General features: G+C 38.3%; 1 protein-coding gene across 1 annotated transcript; it reads right to left on the bottom strand.

The window, feature by feature from the left end:
* Positions 1-11,144: 11,144 nt before the first annotated feature.
* On the bottom strand, positions 11,145-17,958 carry LOC113066057 (Krueppel-like factor 6). The gene is made up of 4 exons (XM_026237654.1): positions 17,636-17,958; positions 15,564-16,137; positions 14,786-14,909; positions 11,145-13,511 (listed from the first exon to the last, which is right to left on the bottom strand). The coding sequence occupies exons 1-4, from the start codon at positions 17,735-17,737 to the stop codon at positions 13,460-13,462; spliced, it is 852 nt and encodes a 283-aa protein (XP_026093439.1). The 5' UTR covers positions 17,738-17,958; the 3' UTR covers positions 11,145-13,459.
* Positions 17,959-18,593: the final 635 nt, after the last annotated feature.

The following is an 18,593-nucleotide window of genomic DNA, read 5'->3' as shown; positions in this document are numbered from 1 at the left end:
TGAATCTGATGTCGCGGTTCCCTCTGCCGATGCTTTCGTCCAGAAAGGCCAGACAGGCTCTCCATCACGTGGGCATGTGCATTAAGGTGGGTGCCTGCACTAAGACTCAGGCCAATTGTCAATGGTTAAAGTCTCCCGCATACGTCGTTGGTCAAAAACTGTGGCTTTCTTCCAAAAATATACCTCTTTGCTCCCTTTGTAATAAGCATGCTCCTAAATGTATCGGCCCATTCACTGTCACCAAAATTGAGGTGGTGCACCTCAAACTTCCTCCATCATACAGGAGAATCCATTCCGCTTTTCATTCCCCTGTTAATCTGCCTTTTCCGGTACCCCTACCGCTGCTTCTCATAGATGGGGAGCCTATTTTTTCGGACTTGAGATGGAGGGGATGCGGATTTCAGTATTTGGTGGACTGGTAAAGTTATGGTCCAGAGGAGAGAAGTTGGGTTCCTGCAAGGAATATACTGGATCACTCTCTTATCGATGATTACAATCGACGAGAAGGTTCCTCTGATAGCACCAAGAGGCGCTCTTAGGAGGAGGGGTTCACAGGACTCTGCGTTCAGTCCTGTTTGTTTTGTCTGTTTCCTTGTCACATGTTGGCAGCGCTCTTTGCTAGTGCAACCTTGATGAGCTAATCAATCCAGTTCACCTGAAGCTCATCAAGAAGACTATTTATGTGGAGTGTTTTCTCTTGTCTTTTGTCAGATTGTTTGGTGTGCTTACCTGCTGTTGTCTGGTTCTGTCCAGATAGCTCTCTGGCTCTTGTGTTCTGTGTTTTTCCTGGCTGGTGTTTTGACATTCTCTCTCTCTGAATTTCCCAGACATGTGCATCAGCAGTCATCTTCCAGCCCGTTGCTGTCTCCTCGCTACCAAGGTCTACTCATCCATCTGAGACCCACGATTCTGATCATCCTATTTTCTCTTTGACTTTGTGCAATAAATGGTTTACTGGATTTGCTACTGGACACATAATTTATTTCCTGACAATACCTTGCAACCACCTGAAACACCTCAGCATCAATGCCATGTTAATTATCCAGAATGCCTCCACAACAACCATAACACTATAGCAACAAACTAAAAAACACTACTTAGAATAAGCATAGCAACACCCTAGCAACCATTCATCCACACCTTGGTATTCTCCTAAAACAATCTTGCAGGCACTTAGTAATGCCCTAGCAACCAGTAGCAACAAAGCAATAAAGTAAACACTCATAAAACCTTAGAAAATGCTTAGGAACACCCAGTTCACCCTAGGAACTATTCATTACCACCAATGACACCACAATAAAAAACCACTCAAGAACAACACTCATTAAAAAGTGCAAAGGAACACCCTAGCAACCATTCATCCATGGCAGCCACTTAGCAACTCCCTAGCAACCACCCATAACATCCTAGCAAATGCATATTAGCAACAGACTACAACCACTCAGAAAATGCATAGAAACATTCTTGCAACCACCCAGTCACCTACTGTAGCAACTGCATAGCAACATAATAAAATCACTTAGAGCAGTGATCCTCAAATCTGGCTTGCGAGATCCAGTTTCCTGCAGAGTTTAGCTCCGACTCCAATTAAACACACCTGCCTGTGATTTTCAAATGATCCTGAAGACACTGATTAGCAAACACATGCGTGTTTGATTAGGGTTAGAGCTAAACTTCGCAGGAAAGTGGATCTCGCGAGCCAGATTTGAGGATCACTGACTTAGAGCATTCCACAAATTGTTGTTTTGCATTGTAAAAAAAAAAAAAAAAAAAAAAAAAAAAATATATATATATATATATATATATATATATATATATATATATATATATATATATATATGAAACAATATATACCTAAGGGAGATTTTTTTGTGTTAATGATTTTTTTTATCACATAAAAGCACTCAGTTAAGAAAGAAGAGGGAGTTTCCATGGATTTGGTCTGGTTATTTTGCTACATCATATTGTTTTGAATTCGAGGTTATCTGAACAGATTTGACTATAAGCACAAAGTGTGAAATTTGAATACAAAATTATCAAGACATCCTTGCTCGCTCTTACGGCCACGCATAACAGTCAGAGTGGAGGCAGTTGTCATGGTGATTAATGTAGCAGCTGGAAAGTTAACGTGCACTAGAGAAGAATGGGGGGATTTCTGAAAGCATTTCAATCTTTAAAGTAAACTAATAGAGGCTCGTTCTCACCTCAGGTGCCAAGATCACATGCTCATAGACCACTAGCCATAGCAACATTCAGAGGCCAGTATCTCAATAGGTGTCTGAATGAAATCCATTGAGTTCGCTTGATAAGAGCACATTTGCATCAGGTGCAGGAATGCAACCTACAACGTACATAAAATAACTTTTTCAGACCTGATACTAAGGAAGAACAAACAAATGTATATTTCCATTTTTCATGTAACTGTGTAATTCCACATATAAAAATTTAGTAATAATAATGAGCTACATGTAATCAATATGTAATTATTTATGTTGCTAATTACACAGCTAAAGAAAATGTGCTTGCTAATAAAGCTATTGCTAATACTTACATGAACATTAATGATTTTTAAGCTTTTGCTTGGTGGATGATAAAAACTGCACAGCAAAACAGTACAAGTTAATAAAAATAAAAAAAATAAAAGGAAAATTTAGAAAAATAAATTAACACCTAAAAATGTGGAACAGTTTGTTTCTTCATCGGAACAGATGGAGAAATTTACCATTTCATCACTTGCTCATCAATGGATTGAATGGGCGCCATCAGAATAAGAGTTGATCAAAACATCACAATAATACACAACACAACTCCAAAATACCAGTCCATAATCCATTATATTGATTCATCCAGTGAAAAAGTCTGTCCCCCGTTATTTATTTTTTATTTTTTTTATTTTTTTATCTCCTAGAATACTTATCTAAGTTAATGTATTCTGACTGCCTTTTGATAACATTTTGATTACTTTTGACCTAACTTTAAATGGGAGTATTTTTCAGATAAGATGCAAAGGTATTGTTAAATTATTAAAAAAGTATCTTTAAATATCAGGCGGACTTGTAATCGATAAAAAGTAACTGTAATCTGATCATGGTAATTTTTTTAATTTAATATAACCCAAATACAAGTACAAAATTCATTGGAATTTGTAAACAGGATTACATGCAATATGTTACTACCCACTGCTTGTGGATTACTGTGATGTTTTCAGATAATAAGATGTTTGGACTCTTATTCTGACTCTTATTCATGTGAGGTAAGTTTCTCCAAATATGTTCTGATGAGTTTTGTGTAGGCAAAATGTTAAAATAATATAAATTTCATAATATAGGAAATTAGTTATATGAACAAATCAGTGTATATATATTAAATATCAAAGCCTGTCTTGCTCCATACAAAGCAACATGTTGTATATTGCCATTCCACCACAGCTGCATAATGACTGCTGTTACGAATAACAGAGTGAGTAGTAATGCATTTCATCTCCAGCAGAGAAAAAAAAAAAAAAAAAAAAACACCTTTTGGTTTACTGCTAAAGATTATGGGGTTCAATAAAGAAAGTGGAAGATGAAGATAAACATAATATTAAGGATCATTAAAGAGAAGCATGTATTCATTTCCCCATGCACAGACTGACCCATCACCTCTAAGCTTACAGTGCTAAATAACAGCCTGGTTCTTGATGTGTAATCACTAGTGTATACTCCTATTTATGCTTGTGACTCATGCTAACAATCATGGGAGTTGTTTTAATTACTGTTTGCATTGAGATAGTCCCTTTCTTAGAATATAACTCCCTCTGTGTGCGAATCCTATATACCCACATACCTCTGAGTAATGAGACGACGGCTTGTTTTACTGTTTTAAAACAAGCTATACTATATATATATATACAGAAATGTTATAAAAAATAGATAGATACAAATCTCAAAATAAATTTTTAATTTAAGGCCTCAGAAAGTGGCAGCCAATGTGTTCTGCGTGGTTGTCAAGGTGTGAATAAATGGTTGCTAGGGTGTTGCAAAACGTTTTCTGAGGAGTGGTGTTCTAATTTATTTTTAGTGTATTACTATCGTGCTATGAGTTGATAATATTAATAATGTATTGGTGGCTAAATATATTATTATTTACAATTATATACATTATCTACAAATATAAACATATAATATATCATAATGAATATATAATATATTTTTATATTATTATTTAAGAGTAAAAAGTATGGAGCAGCATTTTTTGTGATCATTATGTCATCCTGAAATATCTGAAAGATTTGCTGTATTGTTTTACTGTAAAGTTCCAGAAACAATATAGCTGCCTGTCAGTCTTTTACTGTATTATTGTTTAGAACATAAAGGTTATGGATTATAATGACTAATATACATTATATGTTCTATACTGGTAATTATATGAAGTATGAATATTTATAAGTATTTTTTTTGTTTTTTCATATGATGTCTTAGCCCACAAGGTCAAAAGTCAATTTAGCACACAAAAGATGTCTTCATGCAGTTAAGACGTGAATGAATGCCACTCAGAGGTCACTAGGAAGGTGACCAAAGCTTGCTATCAGCAGTCAATTGAGAGGAAAAATGTCTCAATTGGACAAATCTCACTAAATCTCATGTTTGCCTAAGACCGGAATAACTCTTTGAGGGCTGCCTCTCAGTGTTCAAAAGAGCCATTAGGCCTTTCTTGGGTGTTATGATGGAAATTAATCTGTGTTGAAAGGAAGACTATGTGGTTCATGTTTGCTTTATGAAAAAGGAACAAAATAGTGTTTGTGCCAAACTCTCAGATCTCTCTTAATATGTTTTAGTGTTCATAAGCACGAACAGCTAGATGATTATTGGGTATTATCCACTTTGAAAACAAATAGCACTATTTTTACATAGTAAAAACAGTTTCAACATCATAAAACAGACAGGATGGAGACAAACACTGAGCTTAAAGATGATCCACAATGAAGGATGATGATCATAAACGACACGTCTGACCTTTTATTTCTCTTGTTCTTAGACACTCCAACAATTAAATCCAAAAAATTGCTGGATTCAACACAATATTCTGAAGAAAATGCTCTTCCATGAAGCTAGGTAATTGATATTCAGTTGCTAAGGTGTTTAGTGATTTTGAGCACATTTATATGCTCTTATGAAGGTATTCTCTATAGGTTTTAGCATTTTGCTAAAGTGTTTTTGAGGATGTTTCAGTGCTGTTTCTAAGGTGTTTAGAGTGGTTCTTAGCATGTTCCTATGCAGTTGTTAAAGTGTTCAGTATGATGGTCGAGAGAGCTTAACTTGCTGCAATTGAAGAAAACTCAAGTTAATAGAAAAAACACCAGCAAATAAGGGTGCTCGGATCGTTATGCGCATCTCGTCAGTAAAGCCGGTTTTCTGATCAGCGGTTAATTCCATCAGGTGCGTGATTTCACATAGAGCAGCTGTTACTACACAGAGCCTTTGTTAATAGAGAAGATGCGCAAATCCACTTCATTTTCAGCGTATCTTCTCAGTTAACAACGGCTCTGTGTAGTAACGGCTGCTCTATGTGAAATCACACACCTGATGGAATGTACCGCTGATTAGAGAACCGGCTTTACTGACGAGATGCACATTAACGATTATTAACGCATTAACGGAGCACCCCTACCAGCAAATTAAGAAAATATATTCATTGGTTTAACAAAACATGGTGAAAATACTCAAAACACAAACAAATACTGAAACATGCTTCAAATACTCAATGTAAGCAAATACCAAATCACACTGCAAATACTCACAATGCAACCAAATAAAGAAATGCACTACAGATACTCAACACAACCAAATACAGAAAAGCACTGCAGATATTCAACATAACCAAACACAGAAACACACAGCAAATACTCACAAAGCAAACAAATACAGAAACGAACTGCAAAAACTCACAATGCGAACAAATAAAGAAACACACTGCAAATACTCAATGCAAGCAAACACCAAAACATGCTACAAATATTCACACTGCAAACAAAGGAATGTGCTGCATATACTCACAGTGCAACCAAATACAGAAACATGCTGCAAAAAGTCAACACAACCGGACACAGAAACACAGGGCAAGTACTCACAATGTAAAGAAATACAGAAACAGGCTGCCGATACTCACAAAGCAAACAAATAGAGAAAACAATTGCAAAAACTAAATGCAAGCAAACAGCAAAACACGCTACAAATACTCACACTGTAAACAAAGAAATGCGCTGCAAATACTCAACACAACCAAATACAAAAAAAAGCACTGCAAATATTCAACACAATCAGACACAGAAACACACGGCAAATACTCACAATGCAAAGAAATACCAAATCGTGTTACAAATAGTTAATGCAAGCAAATACTGAAATGCGCTACAAATACTTACATCACAAACAAATATTGAAACAGCCTGCAAATACTCACAATGCAACCAAATAGAGAAACATGCTGCAAATACTCACGAAGCAACAAAATAACTTGCTGCAAATTCTCACTATGCAGACAAATACAGAATAGAGCTGGGACAACGCGTCGAGGTCATCGACGCAAAATATGCACATCGATCCGTCAACCTGTTTTTATTTCTCGAAAAAACATTTGCAAAATGTTTACCTTATGTGCGCTGAATATACGCGATGGACGGATCAACATTCTGTCCAACGTTATATAACCAATCCAGGTGTTTTTCTGCATTGATCTTTTTTTTGGCGGCTGTCAAAGTCTTATTTGATCGGTGAGTGATGTAGAATAGAATGACTGCTGGGCCTGACAGGGCGCGTACGAGAGAGAGCACCGGCTGCGCGCGCGCACTCAGTCTTCAAACAACACGAGCGCTTCTTGCTCTCTCTCTCCCTTGTGCATATTAACCAAAATCATTAAACACGATAGAAAAAGGGCGAAACACCAAAGTTTCACCCGCGCTCATGCACTCACAGTCTTCAAACTACACGAGCGCTGTCTTGCTCTCTCTCTCTCTCTCTCTCTCGTGCACATTAACCAAAATCATTAGACACGATAGAAAAACAGCGGAACGGCAAAGTTTCACGTGGAGCATTCAGAGATTTTTTTTTTCTCCATGACAGGCTGCTGGCTCCCACTGTTAACTGTAATTTTTGGAAAAGCACTCTCTGTATTAGCTTAAAGCCCTCAAGTTTACATTGGTTACGGTATTCTTTCGATTGCTCTAAACAAGTATTTTGGGTGACCTTTTTTATTGAATGCTAGACATCAAGTTGTTGTTATTTTCATCTGAAAGAAGAACTTTTTTTCAGTAAGCTAGGCCCTATGTGTTCAGTAAGCTTGTTTCAGTATGCTATGTGTTTTCAAGGCTTCAAGGTTTTATTGAATGCTATCTCTATACAAGTGCAAAGTAATGCATTCTTAGTCAGTCTTTTATTTTGTAATTTTAATAGCAAAAACATATATTGCAATGTTAAGGAATTCATGTTTTTTTCATTCAGATATGTAAATCAACATGTATAAATTGTTAGTAGTCAATTAATGGGGAGATAATCGAAATCAAATCGGTCTGAAAAAAAATGAATCGTTAGATTAATCGATGCATCGAAAAAGACACAGTATATGAGAAAGAGTAATAGCAATGCTTGCCTTTCCAGGTACTAATAATAATTATAAAAAAATTTTAAACCAAGCTTCGGTGTCTTTTTTTGAATATTCTCCATCAACCCCATTGGCTTCAAACAGCTCACCGATTCATACTCAGCCCTAACCCTCTGGCAACAGCAGCCTTTGATGTCGTGAAATTGTTTTTAATTTCAGTTTGCCTGACAATACTTTGCCTACGGAAGTTCTTAAGAAAGCACAATGCCCAAATTTCAGTAAGACTGCTGACTTTGCTCTGCATGCAAAGTTCAAGGCAGTTCATCGATGGGATCTCATTAGTATTCGTAAGCATTCGTGCACATTCTTTGTTTAGACAGATTATGATATGTGCAATAGTTACATATTGCCACCCTATTAAATTGCCACCCTATTCTCCCAAAAATAAAAACTCTCTGTTCATTTACTCACTGTCATTTTATCAAATACAAAATAAGAACTTTATAATGAAAATCAGTGGGGTTCAAAACACCACTGTATTTTCATTGTATAGAGGGGAAAAACAATCTTCTTCTGTGTTCAGACAGATAAAACAAAGTTAATGACAGATTTTTCATTTTGGAGCGAACTATCCCTTTAAGTGTCTATCCAAACTACAAACTCCAAAAAAAAAAAAAAAGTAACTTTGAAATACGATGGACTGCAAGTGCATTAAGGTAGGGCATGTGTCATATGCTAGTGTAATTTATCCAGATTTTTGGTAATCTAAATGGATTAGTGGAACCCCAAGGGTAAACATGGGAAAGCATGCACACATAGTGATGAATGCATTATATCCAACATTTGGTCGAACAAGTTCCTCAACCTCCTGCTCATTGTTTGCCTATTAAAGGCATATTAAGCAATGCCATACATAAATATAGATCTTTTGATGCATTGATCTTTCCTTTTAAACATCATAAAACATGGACTGAGATCTTTAAAGTAAAATGTTATGATGGATTTGGGGGCACCTGACCTTTAAAAGATTAATGTCGCTGTGTGACTTTCCAAGGCTGCGTATAATTGCTTCCACTTTAGGATCTGTCAGCTACAGGGAATAATGAGCGAGTTCTCTGTGCAGCTTAGTGTTGTCTCATCAACATCAGCATAGCACTGAGAAGAAAGATGGAAAACTACTGCTGTATTATCAGAGGCGTAGCCGCAATTGAGTTATGCAATGCAACAAGTTTCCCACGATTTTCACCTTCAGTGAACTGCCATATTGTGAAACGTCTCTCTTAATAAAATGAGGCGTCTAGGTGAAATGGCAGGAACAGTGGAATCCAAAGTCTAAAGACAATAAAAGCATTTTTCCCCCTTTTTTCCTCTCCCTATTATTTATTCTCCATTTCAAGCTGGAAATAATAATAATGCTATTATTCTAAATATACATTTAAGATTCTGCATAATTTCTAGGTCACTAAACAGCTAAATTGGGTTCTCTGAACATGTGAACCCATGTGAACTTTGCACAGACGGTCATATTTACTTCTTCCATCGAAACCAAGATGCTCTTTAGAACCTTATAAGATCATACTGGATAACAATGATCAATTTGGGACATTTCAGAGTGCTGAATATTCATGTAAATATTTTGGTTATGCTGAAATATTTCAGTACACTTCTACATCCTTGTTAATCAGCTATCATTTCCCACTGATTTGAGGAATAATTTATGGGTAGGGTTAGGTTTAGGGTGAGGGAATGGGTTAAGTCTATATATTTGGACAGCAATGTTGATCCAGGATCATTCAAAAGATGTTGATCCAGGAACATGTTTTTGGCAAAATCACGTTGACCACAAACGCCAATCTCCCATTTTTTGCAGAATGCGATATATCCGCTCAAATAATCGCAACGCACCATTCCAGGTACTGTAAACAATCTTGTCAGTAAAGCTGATTCTGTGATTAATAGTACCGGTAAATCTCCATCGCGTGCTTTCAGTTGGAAATTATTAAGATGCATTTAATACACAGAGCCGCAGATCACTGACAAGCTAAGCTAAATCGCATTCATTAGATGGATCTATAATGAACGTGATATTGTGTAGCTTGTCAGTGTTAGTGTTTTTATTAATGCCATTTATGTTTTTGTTGATACAGCATGTAGCACTAGTCAACTAAATGAACATAACATGACAAAGATGAATGCACTCTTGGCAGTTGAATGTAAGGGAAATGTCATTTTGGAATTTCTGTGCTCTGATGTGATGTTGTTCATGTTATTGTTCATAATGACATTTTATTTTATTGCTGTAATTAATGCATAGCATTAACGAGATGACTCTTTGAATTCATTTTGGAAGAGATGACTGATGAATGTATTTTAGTCCAGTGCCTGTATATAAGATTAGTAGGCTATTGACCAAGTTCAGAGGCAGTGCATCAGCTTATGTTATGTATTTTTCACAAAACTTTCAATAACTTTCATATTGATTCAATGGATTTATTGTATTTAAAATAAATATATATATATATATATATATATATATATATATATATATATATATATATATATATATATCAAAATTTATCAAAATGGATTTATTGCGTTTTGTAACCAAACTCTTTATATATATATATATATATATATATATATATATATATATATATATATATATATATATATAGTAATTAACATTTCTTTAATTTTGAAATACTGTTGAACTAGTAGTATTATTTATGTATAGTTATTTTTAGTATAATGAATTAGCATCATATTGTGATTACAGATGGAATACTTCTTGAGCACAATGATGAGAAGTGAACGATGAATGGCCATTTTCAAACGTTTAGAAAAGCCAACCAATCCATGGCAAAATATTTCAGCACTCCACCTGCCAGGAATCACCTCAGGCATATTTCCCCATTTAGCAATTCACAAAGGCGGCAATTTGCAATGTTTTTCTGTGGGAACTCGTTCGTCTATTTTGACAAGCCTCCAGTGGGTGTGGAGACCAGCTTTTGCTCAACATGAGAGTGAGGAATCCGTGAATATATGTCTTGCACCGCTAATGTGGGTAATTGTCATTCATCAGCATTGTGGTGAGATATCAGGCGGTTGTTATAAAAGATCTGGGTTTTTAAAGCACTGTATCTTTATATTAATAATGGCTTTATTTATTTGTTTTGGCTGCACAAACATTACTGCTACAATGATTATGCGTTGCTGTGTCTGCAAGGTGTTCAGGGTGATTTAGTGCACTACTAGTCAGTTTTTCTTAGTGATTGCTTACTGGTCCAATTCAAATCAAAAGACCTATGATCATTCGGCTCTCATGGATCAGGTTCCTCTTTTTCACCCACTTTATTCACCAAATTAATTGCAAGCCTATACAAGTTCAATTTGACATATCTTGCATGTCTATAACCCAAAACAAAAAATATTAATGTGCAGGCTAATAGTTATAGCAGGTTTAGCCGTTTTGGTCACCCCTGGTAAGCATTACTAATAATATTGTAATAATGAACCATATTTTATAAATCACTAGCTAATAGTCAAAATAAAGTGAAGCAAAACAACAAACTTGTCTGATAAGAATTTCTTATTATTCCAATAAAAAATACATTCATACAGAAATATAACAATTTTGCAAAACAATTTCAAATAAAATTCATATAAAGCAAAACAACAAATAAAAATCTTAGAAAATGTTTTTTTTTTTTTTATCCTAACTTTTGTGTTTTTATTCTTTTGTACAAATATTCTTTAGACACGAGGGATTCATGAGAGAAAAGATAAGTGATAGAACGTGTTGGTTGAAGCAAGCAAATTGAAAACTCGATTAAGGCTCCATTACCAATCGAATAATATTGGCCACTGTTGGAACGACAACGTTCTTGACCCACAAAACCCTGGCTGGTCTGATTTAATGGCAGCACAAGCTGCTTCAAGTTACTATCTACGTAGCTGCTCGACATGCAACAGTGTCAAACCTCCATCGCTCAAAAAAAACAGAGCACGGCACTTATAAAAGCACAATACTCGAAAAATTCAAGCATATAACTATGTACAATAAATTTTATCAATCATTTGGTCCCTGAAAACATTATAGTTTACATTTCAGAACGCAATAGAAGCGGCGTTCGACTCCGCGTTCGTAAATTTCCATTGTAAATGTTTGGGGGGGGGAGGGGGGTGATATATCTTTCTCTTTCTGGGTGTCTGTGCACTGTTTCCACAACACTGTCGCTGGACTAAAACAACGGCATCCAGACAGGTCAATATTGAACTGGCCGAGTCAGCAGTCTGTAGCAGGCAGGGCCTTCAGCAATTCATTACAGAGAAGCAGTACAAGGCAAGGCCTGTCTGACTGCAGCTTGTTAATTACAATAAATCTTTAGGCATTTCCCCCACCCTTTATTCTTGGTAACAGGGGACGGGGGGTTGGCATTCCACAAACTTTCAGCCTTGTTTTATACAACGGCCGGTTTTCGCATTTTAAGAGCTTTTTGCCTTGCACACACCTCCACAGATCGAGATCTTGCATCTACAGCGTATCCGAAACGTTCAGTAGATACTGTATATCTGTAACTTTAAGTGCTCTAAATTGCAGAATTCACAACATCAAGAAATATGAGGGCAAATATTAATGAAAAAGAATGAAATCGCATGCCCGAGAATAACAAAATATATTACTTATCTACAAGGGCTTGGTTACAGTGGCCTCAGAAATGGGAAAGGTGCATGTCGAGGTGAAACGGAGCCTTAATAAAGCTTTTTCAATCACTTATATGAGACATTTTGTGACCCCCAGTGGAAAAGGGCACTTGCATAAGGCACCATTAAGGCCAACAGTGCATTAACAACAGATCAAATGGAGATAGAGAGAACTGTCTTCAAGATGACAAAACAATTCTTGTATGAAATGGTCACTGATGGGATTCGACCCTCCACCAGAGAGGAAAAATGAGGGAGTTTGATCGACGGGTGGAGAATGATCAATGCGTTTATGTACAATATTGTAACATTTAACCCAATTGTATTTAGCTGCGCTTTCTTGGAATCTATCTGGAGTCCCAATTACAAAAAATAAAATAAATAAAATAAAAGTACAAACCCCAATACCATGCAACACCTGTTTATGATCGTGAAGTTATATTTGTGTTACATCTCTAAGCACACAGCTCATACAACGGACTACAAATGAGCATTTGTAGCCTGTCAAATAACAAGCTACCGAACACATTGCACATTTAGTAGCTGCACCAAAAAAGCCACTTTCATTCAGGACAGAGTTTCTGTCCCCGCCTTGTGATGGGGGCAGGGGGTGAAACCCTGGCCGCTACGCCCCCTGCAGTCCCAGAGCCCGGGGGCGTCAGGCAGGAGCTCTCAGTCTCACGGCTTCACTCACGGTTCTCACATACCACATGGAAACAAATACAGAACTTGTTCCCCGACACCATTCAGCCCACAGCGATACACTGGTACCCCCCTCCCACCCTTCTTCGCACACGGGACATTCATCCGATCACGTCAAGCAGGTTCTCTTTAAGATTTGTTTTAAAGTACCAGTGTATAGTCCAGGAGTTGTCCCGAAACATCATGCACCATACAACACACCATTCATTCTCTCTCTCTCGTTTTTTTTTTTTACTTTTTCTTTTTTTAATAAATCATCCTCCTCTCTTTGATTCTTCATACATGATTTTGTCCCTTCTTTTTTCGTTTCAACAACCAGTCAGTCCGCCTTTATCCCGGGGCTCATGGAGGCACAGGATATGGTGCAAAATGGCATGCTTTGGCTGGAACACACTCCCCCCATTTCTTGCAGGGCCAGGTCAACCAGGAAGCTGGTCAGGACACAACATATACCCAGCGTGAAGCTACGGCCTGCTCAGAGGTGCCTCTTCATGTGCAGGGCCAGGTGGTCCGACCTGGAGAAACACCTGGAGAAAGAAACAAGAAAAACAAGGTCAAGCAGGGGCCACCGTAGTCAAAGTGTGATCAGAGGTAGAGATCTGTGCATTGCATCACTGATGAGGCTCCTAGTGGACCTCAAGCTAAATGTTTGTCATACAGGAATAGGTGCTATCAAGACTTATGAAAGGAAAGGTTGGTTAGGAGCACAACCAGAGAGAATTAGCATTTTCCTGGCAGAATTAGCAGTGGAAATTAGCAGTTTCATAATTATAATGAGAAATCTGTGAAAATATGCAGAAGAGATTTAAACTTTTTGTAATCCGTGTTAAAATTGATTTAAAGACATAATGCGAGTCTGAGAATTACTTTATAGCGGTCATATAAATATATTATGGAAATTAATAATTTATAAAGCAATATAGTTTTATTAAAAAAAAACGGAAAATGTATAATGCAATTCATTAACATTTTATGGATTAATTTTATGGATTTATTTATTTTTATTATTATTTTTCTTTTGTGGTGGGGTCAGCTATAACAAAAAAAGATAAATAAATAAATGATAATATAATTTCTTGCTTTTAAAAGTTAATTTGGTAATTTTGGTAATTGTTTTAAGGAAACATCATAAAATACAAAAAAATAAAAATAAATAAATAAAAAAATAAAATAACAATAATAAAAAAAATTCTCAAGGTTATAATTATCTGAGCACCAGCAACAAAACCTTATTGTTTAGGCTGAAGTGGATTACTCAATTTTTATTGGTGCCTGCAAGTATTAAATTATCCGAAGTTTGCTGAATTTTATGAATGATGGGCATTCAGATTCTGCAAAAACTGAACTGCTGGTAGAGATTCTGTGTAGGTCTGGATCTGAGCACAGGCTTGATCAAATGTTTTGTGTTAAAGAAGAACCATGAAATGTTTTGCATCCAGTAACCATGGGAAACAAAACGCTAAAAAGGGAAGTTGAGCAAACAATGGTGTTCAAAGCGCAAAGCTCTCAGGAAGGGAAATGATTAACAGAGGAAGTGATGACAAACAGGAGAGGCACTTTGGTCATAAAACAGAGAATATCAATAAAGTATTGCGCTTTCAAGCATTTAATGTGATTAGGTAATTTAGTGCTAAAATCCAGACATAATGGGGCGACTTCGATCAATGAACCGATATAGCAGAATCAATGCCGAATGCAGATTCAGTCGCGTTTCAATGCATCAAAGGATCAGGCATGAGGCAAGAGAGACAGACGGCCTTTGATGACTGTCACAGCGAGAGATAGCGAGAACTGAGCGTACCTGTCACAGTGACTGCATTTAAATGGCTTTGCACCGGTGTGCTTCCTGAAGTGTCGGGTTAGCTCGTCGCTCCTCGCAAAGCGCCACTCGCAGCCTTCCCATGAACACCTGTACGGCTTCTCACCTGTAAACAAGAACACAAACACCTTTCAGCTGGGAAACATTCACAAGTCTAAAAGGAACGTGGAATAGCGTGCGCAGTAATGCTCTCAAAAATGCATCTGTAAACAGGACTCTTGTCTACGGGACGAGTCTTAACTTTAATAAGATCCCTCAAGCTCTCAAGGATTGCGGGAATGCGTGGTATGCCAAAAGTCGGTCTCTATGCTGTGTGTGCATAAACAGCGCAGGGAACAATGCACGTCACACAGAGCCGGTTTTGAATGCAATGGGCCCTTTAAAAAGGGGGCCACCCAGATCCCCATTCAAAACCCTGGCTCTTTCCCATGACGAAACCAAAACTGTTTTGGTAGAGCAGGTTGTTTTTCCCCCTGGCTGCCTTTCGTTCCCTTCCCCCATCCGATCCCCCCCTCCTTCCTGGTCACGGCCACATTCCAAACAGATTAGGTCACCGTTTAGGCGTGCAGTCATGCAAAGCAAATATTCACAGAGTGACATTAGCCTTGCAGCTGAGGACAGCCTGTGTGAACTCAACTCCATTACACAACTTCGCAAGAGACGTGAAAACCTGCACAAAGTTCTGCTTTCTGTTCGTCGGTTCGGTTCGTGTCAGAGACAATTTGGAGACAACATCACAACTAACAGCAAAAGTTCTTACCTGTGTGAGTCCGCTGATGTGCTTTTAAGTGAGAACTCTTCGTGTAAACCTTCCGGCAGCCGTTGAAGTGACACCTGTGCACTCTCCTCCTGCCGTCTGGAGAGGCGTCCCCTCCTGCGGAAGCCTTATCCGAGGCCTTCCCCAGTCCGTTTGGCCGTATCTTCACCGGTACGTGCAAGTCAGTCTGCGTGCTGCCCCACACCTGAGGGATGCCGGGCTCCTGAGGCGTCTCTGGCGAGGACGGAGGCGTGCTGATGATGGAGGAACTCAAGTGATGCGCTGACTCCGTCAGAACCGAGCCCAGCGGGTTGGAGGAAAAGATGTGAGTGGGCGAGAGCTCCTCCGAACTGTCAGACGCCTCGCTGCTGGCATCCGAATTCATGCTGTTGGTTTCTAATATTTGGCAGTCCTGATTGTCTTCCTCCTTGACGCTGGGAAGGCTGCCGTTCCCATCTCCCTTATCTCCACAAGCCAAGATGAGCTTGCTCCAAAGATCCTCCTGGCCCTCAAACTTGAGGTCAGACCCAGAGACATACGGCTCACTCTGCAAATACCTCTCCAGCTCCAGACAAGTCTGATTCAAAACAGAAAACACAGTGTTAGAATGCGCATGACTGATTTAGTGAGTTTCCTCTAACTTTCACAGCTGACTACCCAGGGTTAGTTTGGGTTAACCACACTCAGATCTGCACTTCATGCTTTTTCTGCTGAAATATGTCAAACTGTGTCATGTGGAAACATTACAGAGTATGTTTAAGGCATCTAAAATCTGTATTTTAGGTATAAATATGGCTTTGAGAGCTGTATATTGTCTTTCTGGAACAGTTGTCCCCTAGTGAGTCATGCAGACATGTGAGAGTCCTTTTAAGGATGCCACAGAACTTCCTCGTGAGTTTCCTCATTCAAACATAGTGACGTCCCCTCAGCGTACATCTGGACGCGTTTTAAACCCATTTTAACGCATATTAAGTGTGAACGTACCTTATTTGAGTGCAGAAGTGGTAAGATAAACGCTTTAAATCGAGTTTTTACATCTCAATATGAGCATTTAGCTGTGCGCTTTAGCTCTGCACATCCTCGATAACCACGACTACGTTTACCGCGCATTAGCCTTAATATGGCCCGAAGAAGTTACTAATTCTACAGACTCCCCATTAGGTAAAACGTTTCCTTCAAGAGCGAATTCAGACTTCTATCATTTATTCAACATTATTCCATTTCCACAAAATGTTAGGCAGACTGACAAGTTTCAGTCACCATCCACTTTCGTTGCATGGACCAAGATGCAATGCAAGTGAATGGTGACTGAGGCTGTCAGCAGCTAACATCCTGCCTAACGCCTCTTCTTGTTTTTCTAGGAAATAAATAGATTTGAATCCGCATAATGGCGAGAAATGTTACAGATTTCCATTTTGGCTAAACGATCACGTTAACAGCCAATGCTGGGAAACATTAAGCAACTAAATGCAAACGCATGTTTTAAATGCCAAGAGATGCGTTCATATGGCACCATGCCAGAATCCCCGAATGCCTGAGGGGAAACTACCTGGATCGGTTTCAACAGAAACATTTATACGATTGTGCCAAGAATACGACTGCAACAGTTCCATCACAAGAATATCAATTTCAAGCAGCAGAACCTGCTATGACAGTTAATAAGCACCTCGTATAAACCCCGTTATGTGGCAGAGCATGTGCTGCAGGCGGTCATATCAACCAGTCTACATATGATTCCTTTTCCTTCCTAAACTTTGCTTCTTACGGATTGTAATGTAATATATATCGCGAATCGCGACTCTTTAAAAAGTGAAAGAATATAAAAATAAACACTCCGTATGCCAAAAAGGGTTAATAATTCAGACGAACAGCTACAAGACTGATAACATTTACCGCGCAACCATGTAACCGAATCAAATACGTCACTGAGAATGTTACACTGTTTCATTCAGCGCGGCGCTTCGCGGATGTAAATAACTCTCCGTTTGCAGTTTAAAGACAGCGAAGTCGAACCACAAACTATCCGTTCGCCAATCACAGCGGAAGTTGTATCCATTCCACTTCAAAATTGTTACCTGTTGCCAGTATTCTTCAAGCGATGGCAATGCAGAGAAATAGCCAGTCTCATGAACGATCTGAAGTTCCTGAAATATGCTGCACATTGGTAGAACATCCATTGCAATCCCACGTATCAGGCAATAAAAAAAAACAGAAAAAAAGTATTGATGAATCAGGGATAAAGTGTATCAAGCAAGCGTCCTCTTCGTGCAATAGCAACGCAGTGCAGCCGTCGCTTTGCTCGGAGTCCGCTAGTCCGTCTGTTGAGAAGAGCACTCTGTATTTGCAAACACTGAACTCACGCAAAGCTCTGTGCTCTGTCAACTTCCCCTATTCAAACCTTGTAGCCTGCTTGCTCCCTCGTGATAGCGTGACGTTGCCTGACAGCGCGTCCAATCCGATGCGAACAGGTTGCGCGGGCGCAAATGATATCACTTTACGCCAATCGCAGCGGCTTGCGGAGTCAAGTCCGTGTTCCTGGTGCTGTGATTGGTATATTCAACTGAACGGACCTGCACGCTGATTGGACGATATTTTTAGAAGAGTATATAAACGGCCTGCGCTCAAACCACTCGCTTCTGTTTCTGGAAGACGGAGTGTCACACATGCGCCTCGGTTTGGCCAGTGTGAGCGCTGTCAGCTATCGGTTGCTTCTCCTGGAGAACTTCAGAGTGTTGAAATACGTCCGTTTTCCACTTTTCGACTTGTTTTTAGCTGCCTTGAGTAACTTCTGCAAACAAAAGTATGGCTTTGGAGAAGTTTCAAGCATATATATATATATATATATATATATATATATATATATATATATATATATATATATATATATATATACAACAAAATAAAATGTCCGTAATACTTGACAGATATCAGTGAAGTGAATGTCTCATGCTGCAATAAAGTTGCCCTGTAGGCTTTGTAAACATTGAAAAAATCCCTGAACAGTACACAACTTTATTAAGCAAACTAAAATGC

The sequence above is a fragment of the Carassius auratus genome, chromosome 49 (genome assembly GCF_003368295.1).
Source record: "Carassius auratus strain Wakin chromosome 49, ASM336829v1, whole genome shotgun sequence".
In the NCBI taxonomy this organism is placed as follows: domain Eukaryota; kingdom Metazoa; phylum Chordata; class Actinopteri; order Cypriniformes; family Cyprinidae; genus Carassius; species Carassius auratus.
This window is presented reverse-complemented; position numbering and strand designations above follow the sequence as displayed.

Bases quoted from the DNA above. Each gene is read 5' to 3' on its own strand.
- LOC113066057 (XM_026237654.1), bottom strand. From the start codon at position 17,737: ATGGATGTTCTACCAATGTGCAGCATATTTCAGGAACTTCAGATCGTT. The intron at 16,138-17,635 runs GTAACAATTTTG...GTTTTGAATCAG, and splicing joins TTGAAGAATACTGGCAACAG to ACTTGTCTGGAGCTGGAGAG. The intron at 14,910-15,563 runs GTAAGAACTTTT...TCTTGTTTACAG, and splicing joins ACATCAGCGGACTCACACAG to GTGAGAAGCCGTACAGGTGT.